This window comes from Sphaeramia orbicularis, chromosome 9, assembly GCF_902148855.1.
Source record: "Sphaeramia orbicularis chromosome 9, fSphaOr1.1, whole genome shotgun sequence".
Taxonomy (NCBI): Eukaryota; Metazoa; Chordata; class Actinopteri; order Kurtiformes; family Apogonidae; genus Sphaeramia; species Sphaeramia orbicularis.
The window spans coordinates 20,510,265-20,531,804 of record NC_043965.1 but is presented as its reverse complement, the minus strand read 5'-3'; the positions used below and the strand labels follow the sequence as shown (position 1 = coordinate 20,531,804).

General features: G+C 36.0%; 1 protein-coding gene across 1 annotated transcript in view; it reads right to left on the bottom strand.

Annotated features, from left to right (window-relative positions):
- plcxd3 (phosphatidylinositol-specific phospholipase C, X domain containing 3) overlaps positions 1-20,512 on the bottom strand; it is a 30,776-nt gene extending 10,264 nt beyond the window's left edge. The window contains exons 1-2 of the mRNA XM_030143644.1: positions 20,303-20,512; positions 94-350 (exon numbers count right to left, since the gene is read on the bottom strand). Of these exons, the coding sequence (XP_029999504.1) occupies positions 94-350; positions 20,303-20,405 (360 nt within the window). The 5' untranslated portion in view covers positions 20,406-20,512. The remainder of the gene's footprint in view (positions 1-93; positions 351-20,302) is intronic.
- Between the last annotated feature and the right edge of the window lie 1,028 nt (positions 20,513-21,540).

Here is a 21,540-nt window from a genome sequence, read left to right as displayed (position 1 = left end):
CGTTACAGACACAGATATGCATAACCTCACGAAGCAACCATAACCACTGCTAAATATTCATCAAAAAAAACAACATTGAAGCTCAATACTGACTGTGGCACTGAAGAGTCCGTGGGCGAAGTACAGCTCGTTGTCAGGGTCTCGGGGCTTGGTAGAGATGCGCAGGTCAAAGAAGCGGATCCCAGCCTCCAGTTGGCTGGTGAAATTCATAGTCTGTGTAGCTAACCACTTCCTCATTAACTTCTTAGCCACAGTGCCAAAAACAGAAACAAAGTTCTGCACTGTCTCCGGCTGCTCAGGACCCACAGGAGACGCCTCATCAATGTAGAAACTAAAGGAATCATGGGAACCTGGAGGGGACACAAACATAAGTCTACATGTTTTATTCCTGTGGTGGGACACAATGATAGGTAGAGTAGGGTCAGAGTTGAAAACTGTCTGTTACCATGGCAACACCACCGACTATCTGCATAACAGCATCTGTGGTCGTAAGTCATGAACTCTGACAACTTTAAAAGAAGCGCGCTTGTTCACACAGACGACTGTACTGTTCAGCTGTCACATTTCAGCAAACCAGAGAAAACAATACTGTATTTATTACTATATTTTTTACTTTCTCTACTATCTCATTTTTCTCTCGTCTTTTGAAGTTTCTCCATTGTATACACCAAGATTTATTGTTTCACTGTGCTTTTCTCTGCTGTTTGTTATTAATTCTTAAGAAGGCTGTCACATCCTGAAAACACAAACATAGAAAGAAAAAAACATTCTCAACATAAAATCTAACTTACCTGTTTATTTTTTGAGCTCCCGACCTTTTATGAGCTCAGGTTATTTTTCCTTTAAGAACTATGTCATATACTAGTATAATTATTATCCTCTTTTATAGATGAAATGCTTTCAAAAATCTTTTCTCCTGAGTCAATTTACATTCCAGACATTGAAAACCTTGAAGACTCTTCATAAGCACAGATATATTTTTGTTTTCCAAAGGTTCTTGCACATGTATAAAGACTGTTTCGCTCCTTCATTTCAAACATTCCTTTAAGCCAGGGGTCAATCAATCAATCAATCAAAGTTTATTTATATAGTACTTTACAACAACATAAGAAATCCCAAAGCACTTTGCATCTAAAAGCATGACTAAATTATAAGATTAAAAAAAACAAACAAACAGGTTAATCAAGTACCATAAATATGCATAAAACAATAGGACACAACACACATTGATAAGAGACCACAGATTGAAACCTAATAGTGTCTCAGTGCTGAGGGTTATAAGCCAGTCTAAACAGGTGAGTCTTTAACCTGGACTTGAACAGGGTGTTCAGTCCTGGTCCTTGAGGACTGGTATCCTGCATGTTTTAGATGTATCCCTCTTCCAACACACCTGATTCAAATGATAAATCTATCATCAAGCTCTGCAGAAGCCTGATCATGACCGTTAGGTGTGATGGAAGAGTGAAACATCTAAAACATGCAGGATACTGGCCCTCGAGGACCAGGGTTGGACACCCCTGCTTTAAGCAGACATATACGAGGGCCGTTCAATAAGTTAATGGCCTCACCCAGAACAGAACAACACAGACTGATAATTTATATTTTATTTTTCAACATAATCTCCATTTACAGCAATGCACTTGGTCCATCGATGTTCAAGCATCACTATCCCATCACGAAAGAATGTAACATCCTGTATTATATCAACCAGTATTTCTGGGTGAGGCCATGAACTTATTGAACAGCCCTCGTAGACCTCTATGATATGTTTGCTTAAAGGTAGGGTAGGAGATCCTGGAAAAAAGGATCGAGCAAGCTACATTTTGAAAATACACATATTCAAAAGTCCAAACCCCTTTCTTCAGACTTCCCCACGAAGCCACGCCTCCAGAGCACCGGAACGCACATTTTTTTGTTCCCGAGGGTTAACGAGCACTGCACAGCATCACCCCCACACACACACACACACACACACACACACACACACACACACCACCACCACCAGCAGGTCTGCGGATCTATGTGTACCTCAGAATTCATCCGTTTATCAGTATATTAGATTAGAAATACATGTTCTAAGTCAGGGGTGTCAAACTCAGATCCTCGAGGGCCGGTATCCTGCATGTTTTAGATGTTTCCCTCTTCCAACACACCTGATTCAAATGATAAGCCTATCATCAAGCTCTGCAGAAGCCTGATAATGACTGTCAGGTGTGCTGGAAGAGGGAAACATCTAAAACATGCAGGATACCGGCCCTTGAGGATCTGAGTTTGACACTCCTGTTCTAAGTAATCTCGGGCTAGTAAGAACAGCTGATTGCAGTAAGACTGATGTCAGGTTAGCAGTCCACTAAAGTTGGATTTGAACGCTGCAATCTGTGGATTTCACTATTATGTTTGTCAGCGGAACAGCCCCAATTCACACCTAGCTGGCCAACGTTACATTTCCTAGTGATTTATGTCAGTGGCAAAACAGTTTTCCGGTGAACTTTACATCCTAATATAGCTAATATAGCCAAGCTCTGGCTCTGGCTTTGTTTCCTGTACAAGTGCTCCAAGCCTCTGAGAACGCGCGATTGGTGCACGAAGAGGGGTACGCACAGAGAGGGGAGGGACAAATGGCAGTTGAGTTTGACAGACATATCACCATTCAATCATTTCGATAGGCCGGTTAAAATGATTCGCTGGTGTTTTTTCAGTCCTGTCCGCTCCACAGGTCACAAAAATTTAATTTTTTTTTGTTAGAGCGTTTAATTAATCGGTTGCAATTGGGGTGTGAAGGGGATTTTAAGCTATATAGTAAAAAATGTTTCAGGAAAACATCTCCTACCCTACCTTTAACTCTTACCTGCAATAAAAAAAAGAACTTCTTACAAATTCTGTGATTTGCATGAAAATCCTGAGTATACCCTATTCAGAATTCAATATTAACTTGCTGAATTATCAACACTAATAGCTCTTTCTCCTGCATTTCTAATAAAAACCCTTAGATTCAAGTTCTTAGGATTCTACTGCACCGTTGGCACATCTTTTCTGGAAAAAAAATCCTTTTAAATCTTTAAGAAGTCATTTTCACTGCCTTCAGCATCACACACATATCTGTTCCTTCCCTCTGCTCTGTCCCTCTGTGTCAGCAGAAAATCTCAGGCAATGAACTGGAAATAGAGAGTTGACTAATACCTACTATCTACAGTAGTGAGAGTGTGGCATGTTTTCGATCTGATTTTCATTTGCACACTTTAAAAGACACAAATGACTTGTATTTTTAAGTTAACATAACTATTTTTAATATGTCTAAATAGGAAAAGAGCTGTATAGAATCATGTCATTAGTAGTAAAAATGGCACTGAACTCATGTGATTTAAAGTCTATCAATATAATGACGCATTCCTAGGTGATAATTAGTGACTGTCTTGAAGTTGATCTGTAGTGAAGATTTGTTTGGGTACGTCAACATTTGCCTTATTGATTGTGAAATTGCAAGTTTGACAAACCATAATTCTGGCTTTGTGTCCTTCCTCTCATCAATATTTACTCATTTTCTTGTATTCCTACTGCGCAGAGCCTAAACTGACTCTCAGCTATCCATATTCCCTGGTCAGGTCTTTGCCAGTCAGCCCAGAGAATGACCATAAGCAAGGCAGACAGCTGAATCCTAGGGCAGGGTAGAAAACAGCATCACCGCAGGCTGAACCGCATCATCAGGGTCACTGCGTAACAGAGTATGACCTTAACCTGTCACAACAGCTGCGACTGCCGTGGTCACAGAGAATGTTTCATCTGCACTTGTGGGTATTAAGAAAACACACAACTGACCTGTGCTGACCGTTCTGTTCAATATCAAGTCCTCTAGCAACCGTTAGGTCTATTAAGGCTGCAGGAATTTCTGACACTTCTGCAGCTCTCTCCTCTATGTCCAAATTATTGGATTAGGCAGAAATATAAATATAGATGACCTACGGATGGTTCAGACCCAAAATGAAGCCCATGAAGAATAATGTTAGTGTCATTAATAGCAACTAAATACTGGCTACAGAAAGCCCTGGTTTCCAAAGACTAACACTGAATTTCTCTCACATATTCTAAGTTAGCATTATGTTTTTTCCTAAGGTCATTGTGATTTCATTTGTTTTATTTCCCTGCCCCCCAAAGGGGAAGCAAGGGTATTGTTTTTGGTTTGGTTTGTTTGTTTATTTGTTAACACTCTAGCTGCAAAACAATTGGTTGAATTCATACCAAATTGGGTTTATAGATTGCAAGTGACCCAGAATAGATCTGATTACATTTCACCATTTATTTATAATGGGCAAAATTTCACATGTCTGTAACAGCAAAACTATTGGTTGAATTCACACCAAATTGGGTTTATAGATTGCCAGTGACCCAGAATAGATGTCATTATATTTTAGGGAAAGGAGGTAAAACTTTTAATTTTTTGTCAATTTCTTAAATCTTTTTTTTCCTTCCCCATTTACCTATAATAGGGCGGAATTTCACATGTCTGTAGCAGCAAAACTATTGGGTGAATTCATACCAAACTGGGCTTATGGATTGCCAGTGACCCAGAGTAGATGTGGTTACATTTTGGGAAAAGTAGGTCAAAGTTCAAATTTTTTTTATGAATTTGTAAAATCTTCTCCCATTTACTTATAATGGGCGGAATTTTTATAAAATGTCTATATAAAAATATCAATTTTGTCTCAATTTACTTCAAACTTGGCACAAATAGAAGCAATTAGTATGCTGACATCAGCACACGCATAGACATGATGACATCAGCTGGAGCGATGCCAAAATAAGCTACAATATTGAATAATACAAATTCTGTTGGGTTTCTGGAAATTGACTCAGAGCAGGGGTGTCAAACTCAGATCCTCAAGGGCTGGTATCCTGCATGTTTTAGATGCTTCCCTCTTCCAACACACCTGATTCAAATGATAAGCCTATCATCCAACTCTGCAGAAGCCTGATAACGACCTTCAGGTGTGCTGGAAGAGGGAAACATCTAAAACATGCAGGATACCGGCCCTCGAGGACCGGAGTTTGACACCTGTGGCTTAGAGTCTGGTTTTGACCAACTCTATATATAAAGTGTCATGAGATAACTTTTTTGTTGTGATCTGGTGCTATATAAATAAAATGTGATTGATTGAGTGATTTGATTGGTTTTCCCTTGTAAGTCGCTTTGGAAAAAAGCGTCTGCCAAATGCATAACATAAACAATATGCGTGAGGGGCGGGGCTTGTTGTGCCTGGCACCACTTGTTTGTAGAAGAATCCTGGTGGTCCTTCTAAATTATTGCTCGATTATCAGGATGAATAAAACTTTGATGTCTGTCATGTCTACAGCTCACTATACAGCTCATTAACCTGCTATACAAAACTCTCTGAGCTTTGGTTCATTAAATTAAACATATGTCTTCCCGACAGACAGCTCATCTGTAGTTATAGTTACGCTGACAACATCGCAAAATGACTTTGTCGCACAAATGCTGGATGAAGTTTACAGTTTTACACCAGAGAGTCTGGTTTTGACCAGCTCTATATGTAAAGTGTCATAAGATAACTTTTGTTGTGATTTGGCGCTATATAAATAAAGTTGGATTTGATTTACACAGTCAGTAAGTTAGCATTTAGCTTTAGCTCACCTATAATCTCTCACATGTGGTTCTGCCTGTTTATCCAAACTGGAGTCCAAACACCAATGGATGACGTCATTGGCACCCATCCACCTCTTCAATAAGTAAGTAAGTAAATAAGTAAAGCTTTATTTATATAGCACTTTTTAAAACAACATGTCACAAAGTGCTTCACATAAAGGAGAGACAGATCAAATCATATCAAATTTTTTTAAGCCAATTTACAGAAACCCAACAGAATCCTCCAGGAGCAAACACTTATGATTGGTGAATGACTGGTCAGTAGTTTACTGTAGTTATAACAGGCTCCAGTGCAAACCTTTGAGATGAGCCCTAACTCTAACTGTAAAGTCACCTCAGTATCTGATCAAATACAAACTTGATGGTGAATCTCAACATACTTTTTATTCTGTCAAAAGCTTATCTGTATTCATGATATAAGACCACAGAACATTACAATCCATCCTTGTGATTAGTTAGTTTTCATAGTTTATTTGTTATTTTTATGGTTTATGCTTTAATTGTAGCAGAAATGGTTCTTTTTCAAGCAAATGGTACCATGTTTAGTTCTTGAGTAAAGGTGTGTTTCATGTCTAAACCTTTCACAGGGGCCCATTAACTGTCCAGTAGGGCTTGCCCTTTCTATGCCTGCCTATATTTATACCTCTGCACCTCTTCTAATCAGTCTGTGGTGTGGAGACACACAGCAGTAGGGTTGTATCTGATAGAATCTGAACAGTGATGGGTGATTAGAGCTGTTAAGAACATACGTGATTCTTTGAAAATATCTATGAGTTATGGAATACAGAAGTTATGGAAGTTATGGAATACAATTCCAAAAGACATTAGAGAAGCCAGTTCACTGAATATATTTAAAACCAAATTAAAAACATTTTTATTCTCATTAGCCTTTGAAAGGAGATAAAAATGGGGTCACAATTCAGGAACCAGGAATGTGTGGTTTTTTATTTTTATTTTATTTCATTGTATTTCTGTTTTTATTTTTTATTTTATTGTATTTCAAATTTCATCTTATTTCTTGCACTTCAAAAATTCTATGCATAATCAAATATTTTAATGTGCGCTGTTTTTATATTTATTTTTATTTTATTGTATTTCTAGTCAAATCTTAATGTATTTTAATATTGTATTTTTTTCAATCAATGTGAAGCACTTTGGGCTACAATTTCTGTATGAAAGGTGCTATACAAATAAAGTTTATTATTATTATTATTATTATGAGAGGCCACAACCTGCTGAACAACGTTTACAGCCAGAAGGTCAGGAGAAAGAAATATCATTTTCTGTCAGACCACTTGAATTACAATATGCTGAAGGAATGCAGCAAACTATCATGTAATCTATGATGTCATAAAATACAAATCACATTTTCTAAATTCAGGTTTTGTTTACTACCTTTTAGATTTACCAAGATTTGTTGCTTGAAAAAAGGAGTCATTTATTAAAGGATTAAAAATTTTTATTTAATCCATAAAGACCCAAACATCCACTGGTGACCAATACCATGTACTGATATAAAATATTTAATACCTGTTGATCCACTAATCCTATCAATACATGTACATAATTGGTGTTTGTCATTTTTTCATGGTCATCAGATATGACCCATTTAGACGTTCAGAGACTCCGTAGTTACCATGGAGACACTGTCATCTTCTACAACATTGATTCACCAGTAAAACCCATGGAGTTGGATCAGTGACAGTGGATGGAAACACTTGATTTATGTTCAGTTATTGATATCTTGGCTGAAAAAGTCACTTTTTCTTCTGTTTTCTCTGTTTTGATATAATAACATTGAATTTGTTCTGAGTTTTATGACTATCTAAATAGAATATAGGAAATAAAAGAAAGAAAAATACATGATTTACAATGGAAATGCAAAATATAGAGGATAATATTGTAATAAATGGTGATAAATCACTTAAGAAAGGTTAAATGGTGAAAAAACTCATTTGGCAATAGGGGTGTGTATTGGCAAGAATCTGGTGACACAATACAAATTACAATACTAGGATTATGATACGATATATCATGATATATCATGATACTGGTAAAAAGGCATTTTTTTGTTTGTTTCTTTTTTTTAAATGATTATTTCCTTGAAGAATTGAATTACAACAGAGATATGCACAAATACTTAACACTTTTTTATTTGATCAGAACAGGATCTAATGCTATATCCCAAAATTTTCCTGTGTTAAAACTTAAATTATATTTTACAGACATTACAGTTAAAGATCCTGTTCAAATGTTCATATTCTATTAGTTCATAACTAACATCAGAACATTATTTTTGTGCAATCCCAACAAAGGAACTAGCATTATTTAATAAAAGATTAAATAATAATAAATAAAATATAAACAGAAAAGAAAAACAAATGAACCTCCACAATATCTGCATTTGAATAAATACCTAAAAATATCGATACAGTACTTTTTAATATCGATACAGTATTGTGAAATGAAATATCGCGATATGTTGCAGAACCGATATTTCTTACGCCTTTATTTGGCAACTGCCATAAAAGTAGCAATGGTTCTTTATGGGTTAATGCTGTAAACCTGTCATACCTGAAAAGTTCATGAGGGCAATCTTTTCATTATTATGATATGTGAGTAAGAGAAGAAGCACAGCTCATATAAACTCAACAGTCCCCCATGATCAGACATATGTTTTCAAGTTATAATGAAAGCTTTATACCTTAGGCAAACTCTAGTAATAAAGCTTGTTTGTGCATCTTTATGTGTAACACCTTAAATATTCATGGAAAAAAGGCTTAGACTGCAGGGAGAAACATTCTCACAGGAACATAGCAACAATATCAACCCTAAAGGCCTGCGTATTTTGCAAAGTGTGCACAGCATCTGTCAGAAGACACAACAGAAGAATTTTCTAGACAGGAGGGTACTGCAGTTCAATACAATCAAGCTATTCTATCTGCCGTCTGAACGTTATTAATCACCGTCTGAATGATGTTGTGAAACAATCTTTGAGATGCCACAGCTATGCAACATCTCAAGGACAACATGTGCAAAAATGTGAGAAAATTCCAATCTATGAAATGAATCACTTTTCGATTTTAAAGCACAATAGTAGATCAAAATTGAGACATTTCCACTTTTGGTCTTGCAAGCGTTCTCAGGAACTAAACAACATGTTCACTGATGACATTATTTTTGAAGCAAAGGTTTTTCTTTATGCTTTTAATTTCCAGAACTGTGAACAAGGTGTGTTGAGAGTGTTAACAAGGACAGATAATTGAACTTGGATGAAAATGAAGCATGTCTGGTAAATAAACAAAATCTACTTAACAGACAAATCACTACATATTTTCCACTGTTTAAAGACACGTTAATGAATGCGCTTTATTTCCATCTGATCCCAATGATAAATACCAAAACAAATCAATTTTTAACCTCCTGCTCATTGTAAATAATGTCTAAATTGTGATCAGTATTATTTTTTGCTGGATTTGTCTTTGACAGATGTGAAAACACAGTGTGTGTGTGTGTGTGTATGTGTGTGTGTGTGTGTATGGAGAAATTCGCAATACAATACAATAACAGAATCCTGGAATAATACAAATCACTGTCAGTTTTTGTCGTTTATAAGTCACTGACATTGTGTCTAATGTCAAAGAGACTGTTGCATCAGCTGCACGGAGCTTTCTGAAGAGCAGACTTTTCCGGAACTTTGGAAACTCTTCTTCTCTCTCATCATTTACATGATTGTAAAGAATACGCCGTCCTACTAGAACAGGCGTGTCAAACTCATTTTGGTTCAGGGGCCATATTCAGCCCAATTTGATCTCAAGTGGGCCAGACCAATAAAATAATGACTTAATAACCTATAAATAATGACAAATCCAAGTTTTTCTTTTTGTTTTAGTACAAAAAAACCCCCAATTAAATTATGAAAATATTTATACTTTACAAAAAGATGTGAATAACCTGAAAAAACACATTTCATTTGAAAAAGTAGTGCAATTTGAACAATATTATGCCTCGACTTATTATTTATACATGTGCATTTACACACAATGTTACATAAACATTTGGTAACAGGCAGAATATTGTTCAAATTTTGGAGTTTGGAACTAAAATAAGAACAGTTTCTACAATATTACATCTGTTATTTTTAACACAACTACAGATCACAGTGGATCCATAAATGCACAAAACATTTAGTAACAGGTTGAATATTGTTAAAATTGAACATTTCAGGTTGTTCATCTTTGTTTTTTATTTATGTATTTATTTGCATTTATTGTGAAAGAATAGTTTTGCAAATGTAAATATTTTCACAGTGTAATGTTATTTTTTTTACTTAAATTTTTTCTACATAATTTTTCACAAAGAAAATTTGTAGTTGTCATTATTTATGGGTTATTGTGTTGTTATTTTTACTTGAGATCACATTAGTCTGTATGTGGAACCTGAACCAAAATGATTTTGACAACCTTGACTGTTCAGGTTAATTTTTGCACTTTTATCCTGCCACATGTTTGACACCTGTGTACTAGAAGATGTGAAGACAGAGGAAAGAAAGAATGAGCCAGAGGGTAAAAGACAGAGAGGGGGCAAGGATAACAGCAATTCAATGATGATAGTGAAGGTAATGGTGAAGGTAATGATGATGATGATGTTGATGACCGTGGTGGTTGATGACTGTTACTTTTGAGAATCGATCTGTTTTAACCAAGCCGTTCTTACTGAATGAGAACGGGACATTCAGAGAGAGCCACTGGTGTCCTTTTCTCAGAGGGAAAGGAAAGCAGAAGAGAGCAGCAAAATAAAACCAAAACAGATATGATCTCCAGACTCCACTTCCTCTCTTCTCCTCCTCCTCCTCCTCCTCTCCACTCCCTTGCCTTTGACATGCATGAATCTTCCTATATGATTTCATAGTAGGTTACTCCGTCCATCTATTTTCTGCAGCTGTCTATTCTTAACTCAATTGGATTTTTTTTTCTATCTATTCAACATGTTTCCATCTTGTTCGACTTGGCAGCACACACGAATCACACACATTTCTGATGAGGTTGAATTATTTGACTATTAGAATGAAGAAAAATGTCCTCCTGCCAGAAATTCAATTAACTGAAGGGGTGAGGCAAAAAGCAGGTTGTGGAGAAGCTATACCTATCAATTTCTGTGGGTTTGCTGGTTAAGATACTTTGATAAAGGGTTTCCTTAAGCAATCTATAAAAGTGAAAATTGCGCCAAATGTAATAAACACCTGTTAAATTTATTGTGTGATGTCATAAACTGCAAATAACTCTAAGCACTATTTTCTTGACTTGGTGACTTCTGGTTAGTGGTTAGGACATTTAGAAAATAACTGCCAGTCTACCTATTCTATTTTCATTTTCAGTCTTTTTTTCCTCTTGAGTGTTTGTTTTGACTCTAACATTCTGTTTTTCAGTGGCTTTCAGCAACCCTATTTCCTGTCCTCCAAACATCTCACTGCACAACCAGTGTTTATCCATCTGATACTGTTCATCCTCCTTGTTAAAGGGCTTAAGTGGCAGCAGAATAATCTAGTCGAGAGGCTGATGGACAGATTTACAGCTAAAAGTCCTGGGACGGCTTTTTCCTCAACCCCCGAGGGAGATGGCAAGACTGAGGATGTCTCTTTAGCAATGGATTTGTTTTTATTGCCTGCAAGGCAATCTTAACTTAACACAATTGCCTTCACCACCCCCCTGCCCTAAGGTATGCTATTCATTTCTTACCACTAGTAAAGCCTTGAAAGGTTACACTCACAAATTGGAGAAGTTAAGTATGGCTCCCTTGAGCTCTCTCATGCAAATCTCACACTTTATGTGAGCATTGTATTATCTCAAAAGTAAAGGCACTTATAACATCCAATTACCTCGCCTTCTCTGAATTAAAAAAAACTCATTCCTTATTCAGGTTTCAAATATATCCTTACAGCCTACAAGTTGAATCAAAACTGTCAAGACAAATATTTGATAATGTGTAGAAAGAGGATCTTTATACCCAAGTGTAATAGAATAGAATAGAATAGAATAGAATAGAATATTTAACCCTTAAAGACCCTAAAGCATCTACTGATCTAAAATATTTTGATTACATCACAACATCAATAGGACACTGATGTTGTTCAATGTTGTTCAATATTGTTCATGTTGTTAACACTGATGTGCACTGAAATAATCTTGTCATGTCCTATAACATGTGCAGTATCTGTCAAATGTTTACAGTCTTTCATATTATTTTATCTTTTCACACTATTTATCCCACAATATTTATTTTCTCATGTCATTTGCACTATTTCCAGTGTCATTTGCACGACTCTCATGCTATTTGCACTACTTAATTCTATTATTTTTTTCTTTTTACAAACATTCCTAGTTGCCATACTTTTATTTTTTCTAATGTAAATAAGTGTGCCTTCTTACTGTTATTTGTTGTTGCCTTGAAATTTTTGCACTAAACTAGAGAGCTCTACCTCAATTTTGCTGTACTGACAATAAAGAAATTCTGATTCTGTTTAATAACTGTTGAACCACCAATCCTATCAATACATGTAAATAGGGATGTAACAATTACCGGTATAACGATAAACCGCAGTAAAATTGCAGACGGTTAGTATTACTGTTTAAATTCTAATTATCATGATAACCGTGTTTGATTACCGCACTTTTAGGGGAAAAAAACCCTATGTAAAGATCTGCTTTTATGTCAAATATTTGAGTATAGTTTGATTATATTACAATTTTGATTATATAAACCTAATATTTGGAACCAATATTCACTTTTAAAGTCTTTGAAAAGCTTTGTTAAGCATCTGTGTGTTATTTATGCAATAAATTATATACATTTTTCAAATCGGATTTTATATATTTTTGTGTTTTCTGTTCTTTTATGTTAATATAGTAGGTTAAAGTGAAAAAAAAAAAATAGGCAGATGAGATAGATGAAGTTGTGCTGAAAAAAAAGATCAAACATGGGTACAGTAAATATTTGTTTATATAATATATAAAGGCAAAATCAAAAGGACTGAAAAATGGCCAAAATAGGATCAGACCACCAAGGGTTAATATTTGAATGTTTCTACCAACAGAAGGTACATTGTGCCAATTATTTTTATTTATTTATTTATTTATTTTAAAATACAACTTGGTTAAATTATTTCAGTGTGTGCATAAGTACTTTTTGAACATTTTGAGCACAGTTTCAACAATATCACGATAATAATGATAACCGTGATATGAAATTTTCATATCGTTACATCCCTACATGTAAATAATTCAGGTAAAATGCAGTTTGTCAGCTTTTAGCGAGCATGGAAAAACATCGTCATCTTCTGCAACTTTGATCCAGCAGTAAAACCCATGTAGTTTGACAAACGAAAGTGGTTGGAGACACTTATTTTTTATGTAGAATTAATGATATATTTTGCTGAAAAAGTCACGTTTTCTTCAGTTTCTCTGTTTTGATATAATAACCCTTGAATTTACACTGAGCTTTTATTAACACCTACATATTTAGTGCATTAAGTATTGAAAAATGCAAGGTTTTTCACTGAAAAGGTGGGAAAAGCAGACTGCAATATTATAATAAATTCTGATAAATCACTTGGTAATGGTTAAATGTAGAGAGAAATTCATTTAGATGAATAGTTCTAGGTCTTTATGGGTCAATATTTAAATCAGCAACTAAACCACTGCTGTTCTGACCACAACATGCAAATAATTACATTTTGCAACTTTAACTGTCATAGTAATAATAATATGATATTTGCATAATGATAGTTTTTCATAGATACATGTACTGAGATGAATACATCTTTATGACAAACATGGAATCATGATCCAAACCTTAATCTAATTACACCGAAAACCCAATTTAATTACAATACCAGTGGTGTTTTGACGGTCATTCTCTGCCCCCAGTAAAGCTTTTTCACGGTGACACAACCGCGGAGAAACAGATTTACAATATCTCTGTCAAAACGCCTTTGCTGACCAGCTCGGTCAGACATCCACAGAGCCAGGCAGCCTGCAGCATTCAACCAGAAGATCTAACAATAGCTACAGAAAAACAAACCACCAGCTCGGAGGGGAAAATGCTCACCACTCCATCCCTCTTTACCTCCTTCCCTTCATTTAATAGTCCTCATCTTTAATCTCCCGCCACTCCCGCTTCCTGTCCTGCTCCTCTCCTTACACTTATTCCAATTAGTGCAGAACTGGTGCAGGACATTGGATTCACATGATGGGTTGACACAGTGCGAGGCCACAGTGACTCAGGTGGTTGACATGGAGAGCTGAGTCGTGTCTGAAAGAATCCATGTTCCCAACTAATAAACAAGGGAAACTAAGTGGCAGGATGGAGATCAGGAAAGGATGCTCACAATGATTCGAATTTACTTCTTGCTGTTTTGCGCCACACGAGTCACAACATAATAAGCAACTCTTTAGTACTCCGACTACAAGAAGAAAAACTTCGTTGTGATAACTGTGAGCCTTGAATCTGTTCGATTTCTAACTTTACTTTAAGCCATAAAGACCCAAACAACCTCCAGAGACCAAAATCATCTACTGATCTAAAATGTTTATCTATTAGTCCTATCAATAACTGGTGTAAAATGCAGTTTATCATCTTTTCATGGTGATCAGATATGATCATTTGGGCGTTCAGAGGCTCCGTAGTGAATGTAGAAACACTAGTCGCTTTTCCATTGGACATCTGCGCAAAACTTTACCGATATTTAGTAAATGTCGAAAAAAACAGAAGTGCGTAATGCTAAAGACGTTCATTTTGTCTTCTGTTTATGTAATTATGCTTCTCTTTTTTCTTTTGTTCAGACAAGGTATAGCTGTTTTAGATGTTACCTGCTTGACAGTAACATCTAAAAAAGCTATACCTTATCTGAACAAAAGAAAAAAGAGAAGTATAGAAGTGCGTAATGTCAGTTTTTCCATTCAATCACAAATCCGATAATTTGTTTATTTATTATCGCGAGATGACACGAGAAGTCATTCCATAAAACATGGCGACGAACGTAAATATGATGTTGATTTACAGATATATTCATTATTATTATATATTACCCCTCTATCTCGTACTAAATCAAAATATGATTCATTTCCTGGTGTGTCCACACATACCGCGACATGTTTGTTCCTCTTCTTTGCTTGTTGTAACCAAGGTTATTATTGTTAACGAAAACTAACAAAATGACGAAAACTAGAATTGTAAAAACATTTTCGTTAACTGAAATAAATAAAAACTATAATTAAAAGAAAAAAACGATAACTAACTGAAACTGTATTGTGTGCTTACAAAACTAACTAAAACGTATAAAAATTATGGATAAAATTCCCTTCGTTTTCATCTTTGTCAATGTCGGACTGATATGAAATCGATTTATTTCCCTCAAGCAATTTTAGCTGCTGGCACAATATGATATTTAACGGTTCGTCACTTGTCATTTAGAGTCAGCTTTTTGTCCCCACTCTACCTGGAAACATGGAGACTAAAGTTGGGAGAAAACAGCAGAGTCCTGTCTGGGATTTATTTGACTACGACTGCGAAGAAGATAAAAGATATAAAAAAAACTATAACTAAACTAAAACTAGGCATTTTGAAAATAACGAAAACTAATAAAAACTAGCAAACCTGCTCTTAAAACTAATTAAAACAAACTGAATTAGAGAAAAAAAAAGTCGAAACTAAATAAAACTAAACTATAATGGAAAATCCCAAACTATTATAACCTTGGTTGTAACGTCCGTCAACATCCGTTTTTTTAATTCACCTGACTTTAGTTGCGAAAAAAGGTCTTTCCACTGCAGTTTTGTGTGATATACCATTTGCATTACGCCCGAAAAACCACCTCTTGCCAGCGCAAAAACTTTTAATTAAAAAAATGAGACTTTTGGTGAAATTGTTGTTTTTACATTAGGTACATTTTTATGCGCAAGTTATATTTGTGCAATTTGAGGGTCAATGGAAAAGCAGCTACTGTCATCTTCTACAACGCTGATTCACCAAAACCCACTTTGTTTAATAAATTACAGTCGATGGAGACACTTGCTTTTACGTCCAGTTAATGACGTCATTTTTTCTTCAGTTTTCTCTGTTTTTCATTTAATAACCCTCAACTTCAGTCTGAGATTTAATGAACATCTACATGATGAGTAAATTAAATAAAAGGAAAATACCTGATTTTCACTGAAAAAATGCAAAATACAGAAGATAATATTACAATAAATGGTGATAAATCGCTTCAGAAAGGTTAAATAGAGAGAAAGATTAATTTGGGAACTGACACAAAAGTAGCACCGGGTCTTTATGGGTTAATTTTGACATAAAAAAAAACGTCTATTTTCTCAGCTCAGCTAAGTTTACTTGACAAATTGTGGTTAGGTCTCAGCATTGCAATATGTCAGCTCTCCACAGGCTGACAAGCAATTTAATGTCATCTTTATAATGACATTTTCATTTGGTTGGACATGTTTACTTCTTTTGACAAACTAAATCTTTTCTCTTGGACAATCTCAAACAGCCAATAAGTGCACCTCCTCCTAAGAGAGAGGCACAGTTTTTATGCTTTTCCATTAAATGCTTCGACTGGAGTTTGTTTTGAAGAAAATATAACAACCCTTAAAAGTTGGCCGGTTGGTTTGAAGAATGAAAACATCAGCTGGCTTGGACAGATCTCCATTTGTATTTTCTTCTGTTTTAAAGATAAGTAGAGGAAGTAATCACACATTTAGAAATCTAATTTTAATGGTGTAACTAACAACTTTGGCCCAAATGGTAACTTTTTTCACCTCAACACTAATTAGAAAATAAAAACAGTTAATCTTTCAGGGATCCAGAGACTGTTTACATGTGTTTACTTCATTGCATTTTGATTACTGTTTCTCTATGAGGGATAGTCGACCCAAAATGTGAAGACAATTTCAATGTACCTGCCTCACGCTGCATGCTTTGAAACCATTTTTTCCACTATATTTCACACTTGGACCTTTTTAATCAAATAAATCTCTCATTTCTAATCTCTGGCAAAAAAAAAATCGAAAGTTCAAGAGGATTCTGATCAAACTTTAACTCTCTTAATGCCTTTAAATCGATGCCTTAAGTGATTTATCACCGGTTGTTTAATCCCGTTAGTGGAATTTACATGGCTTTATTATGTTTTGCTTTATGCTATTTTTTATCTATTCATTAAAAAAAAACTGTACATTGTGATTAGACCCTTGACATTTCATTGAATTCCCTGTACGAGAGGTTGATAGTCAATTCTGTTGTGCAGTAAATGGCATTTTATATACTGTGCAGGTACTGTATATACATATAGGAACCTTTTCATTTCATTATTGCCACCACAAAGCTCTTGCCTCAGTCACCATTATGTAATTAGATGGGAGCTTTTGGTCTATTAACCCTCTAACCTTTTTGAGGCTGTGGTTTCAAACATTTCTTTTAATTACCTTGGTTACCAAAGCAAGATGAATAACAAAATGACTAACGAAATAACAGCACTGCAGCACTGAAAGTCCGTGATGATTTCTATATGACATTTAAAATCTGGCAAAGTAAATGTATGTCAAAGGTAACAGCGTCACCGCATATGGAAGCTGGATACTTAAATGCTACGTGTCACACAGCAGATGTTGTTACTGACATCAGTGTAACGTTAAAAATCTACCGTGTGTATTGTGTAGAGACATATACAGTAAAATTTAGCTGATACACCAGCTTGAAACATAGAAAACAGATGACATTAAACATCAGAAGCTAATTAAGTCTTCTATACCGCTGCTATCAGACGTTAAAAGAAAAGCTCACTGCCAATCATACAGAATGATTATGTATACTAATGAGTAGAGCTGTGTAATGCCGACAACAAATGCACAGCCTCGACCCCAAAGCCAACACAACACTGAATGCAGATATGAATTGATTTTACTCATTACATACAGACTTCTATTTATTACTATTTATGCATCATCACGCACTTGCACTGTCACTTTAGTCAAACTGTTTATTGTTACTGTATTGTCTGTTGTTACTGTAATTGTTTTATATCAATGGTTCCCAACCTTTTTTGGCCCGTGACCCCATTTTAACGTCACAAATTTCTAGCGACCCCCAGACATTCAAAACAGAGACATTTTTTGGCTAAAATTTATTTATTTTTGATCATGCAACACTTTGCTATACTATGTTGCAAATAAACGTTAATTTTAGACGACATTTAGGCTGTATAATGTATATTATTATGGACGGAGGCAGAAAAGCCAGGTGGAGATTACTGCACAAAGTGAGAATTTTATTTTCCTTGGTCAGGATATGTGCAGTCAGTCCAGCTTGGATTTACAATTAATACTGAACAAACAATAACTCAAACTATGAATTATAAAAGAACTGCAGCATCTGAAACTGACCACAATGAACATTTGAAAGATAAACAGTACCCCAGTGCTTCAGTTTCAGCTTCAGTTTGTCATGTCTTTTATGTATTGGGATTGTCTCTGTCAACTCACTATATATATTTTTATTAGTAATTTTTATTTTTTATTTTTATCAATAACTAGAAATTTCAGGTGACCCCACGTAGGGTCCCAGCCCCAAGATTGAAAAACACTGTTTTATGTGGTCACATCTTAATTGTCCATGGCTGCTTCTATCATTCTATGTGATTGCACTTTAAGGTTAGCTTTTAATCTCATTGTACTGCTGCGCAATGACAAATAAATAAATTCTGATTCTGATTCACAGTGGGCACTCTTTAGCCTATTGGTAACAGCATAAAACTAGAAGCACTCAGAGAGCGCAGACCTCCGCCAAGGCTGATCAGTGGCCCCCCCCGTGGGCCCCCCCACCCCCGATCACCACCAAAATTTAATCATTTCTTCCTTATCCCATTTCCAACAAACCCTGAAAATTTCATCCAAATCTGTCCATAACTTTTTGAGTTATGTTGCACACTAACGGACAGACAAACAAACAAACAAACAAACAGACAAACAAACAAACAAACCCTGGCAAAAACATAACCTCCTTGGCGGAGGTAACAAGTACCACAAACTGCAGAGAATTCCAAATTATCAAATCCCTTTTACAGTTCTTTTCTCTAAAAATAACACAACCATTGAATCGTAGTTATACCGGATGATATTCAGCAAAAATCTGACATCAGGCATACTATTCATCTAGCAACAAAAAGGACTGAAACTTATGTTGAAAATGAAACAACTATTTGGTTTGTTTTTTGCATGTCCCAGTTTTACTCCTTTAACAAAAGGCTTGTAATGCTGTCTTCTAAAATGAGGCAAAGGATGAGAGACAGACTGGAGAAAAATCAGAAATCAGGCATATTTCCAAAATGAGACCATATGAATGTTTTTAAATAACATCTTATCAAATCCTGTGAATTAGGGAGTTTATCTTGGCACACATTAAATCCAGTTTATACACAAAAACACAAAGAAGTGTTTTAGAATCTTTTTCTAAATGGGGGAGAAAATGGGAACAACTAAGCCGCATGCTACAGGGCCAATAAGCAGCGATGATATCTAATTAAATGGGACAGTGCATGTTTCAGTTCTGCCTTGGTTTGCATCAACTGTGCTGTTACACACATTTAATGTGATTCAGCGAAATTACAAGCATGATGTAATACATGCCACGCAGTCTTTGTCTTTCATGCACAGACTGCTTTTGGATGGATCTTGACCTGCATGTGTCTTTGGCAGTCTTGGCATTCACAAAGGTCAGCAATGGTACCATGCCACGCCTTACTGGATGCCACACACAAAACCTGAAATCTGAAAGGCTTTAAGCACACTTTGTATCCACAGCTCAACAAGATGGGTGTAGACAAAGTGAAGACAATAGATAGAGACAGAGGACAACAGAGGGGGACTAGTACAAATGACTGGAAATAAAGGAAAATGAAGAATGAAAAGTGCCTTGTGTGGAGGTGTGATAATCACTAAGCAGCAGATATGGTATTAACTGGCTGTTAATAAGCCATTCCATCAGTCAGATCAGTGGCAGGCTTTACAACCTGCATTTCCCATTTCAGTGGAGTTTAAGCAGACCTGCTCACTGATTGGTTAAAATGATCCAACAGCCCATTTTTTTTACGGGAAACGCTGCTATCATCTGGGTGCAAAGATTCAACCCATCCCATTCGCAATCCCTTCTCCTTTGTGGCCACCACCCCAAATACAAGCGCCAAAAGTCTGGAGCAGTATGGTACAGTCTATTCAGGACCTCTTGACAGTCATTCCCAGCTTTAGACTTATCACCATTTGCAATATTTTGAAGGAAAAAACACATGTAGCATCTCTTTTATTTATCATTACGCATGACATGAAGAAGCTGGACAGTTGAAAATCATACATGGCACATTGCGCAACAGGTCGTACCCTTTGTTCTTACGAGGATCAATGACACCATAGCTGTGTTTTATAACCGAAGAGTTGCAACGGATGTAAAGTGTAACAAAGTTTGCAAAACACAATAGGCAAGACAAAAAAAAAGCATTCTGATTGTTTTACGCATCATAATTTGGATACATGCACATGCAATCCGGATTATAGAGGTGTGTATCCTCCTCCTTTTTTACGCTGGAATAATGCAAACACGTACCAGGAATAGCCAGGTTGGTGAGCGGGATAGTGTGCATGCTCTGCGGTAAACTTGCCATCCAGTCTGCGAACCGCAAGTCGCTTCTCCCGTGAGACGAAGCCATGCTGCCGCCGTGCACAACGCTCCGTTCTCCCGGACGGTGCCTGCGCCAACCTGGAGTGTGCGCTCTTCCTCTCTCTCTCTCTTTCCACAATCTCACCCTCTCCTCTCCTCTCTCTCTCTCTCAAACACACACACAATTAATCACCCATACCCACTCTCTCTGCCTTGCTCTCGCGCACACACGCACACACACACCAGCGCGACCGCGAGAGTCCACACCCCCCTGAGCGGAACACATCGGCGGGGAGCATGATTATGAAAATGCGCATGGACTGATCCAAATATGGCATCATTCGGTGGTATGACTATCCACTATCCACTATCCAATAGTGCGCAATACATCACGGTAAATGTTCCAATATTACACTAGTATTAATATCAATAACCTGATTGATTATTGTCAATGATTCATTTGGGGTACCATTACTAAAACCAAGGACGCATACCCTTTCTGATCATATGTGAGCTCATGAAGTGTTCCAGAAAAACGCCCACTTAATTTGGAGGATTATTACATGGGTGCAGACAATTATTTTCCAAATTACAAAGAAAATGCTTTGAGAAATAAGTCTTGTGTGAATGTTAAGTACTTTAAAATAGTCCTTAAAACCAATTATTAATGAACATAATAATGTAGAAGCTCAAATTCAGTCAGTTAGAGGATTTGTGTGGTTAGATGTCATCATATCCTCCTGAGACCCAGGAAAGGGAAGGTTTTAGCTTTTTTACATTAACCCTTTCATGCATAGTGGTCACTACAGTGGATATTTATTCTACAGCTGTTCTCTTGTATATTCATGGATTTTATTGTTTTAGTTCCATATCAGCCAACACAGTGGACGCTTAAATGCATCATCCCATAATACACTGCAATTCATACCATTACTGTAACTTTGCTGTTTTTGATAAACTTGATCTGCAGGAACATGTTTGAGTGTAAATTAGTTCCTTGTTATTGTTATGAGACTGTAATTAATAGTTTTTTTTTAACAACAAAAAAAATTTTTGGTGCATATTATCTCCATAAAGTGAGTAATAACTTATATTAGAGTATATTAAAATGTGACCAAATATCAGATAAGCAGCATTTTAAAATATTTTATTCATAGTTTTCACACAGTATATCAGTAAATACA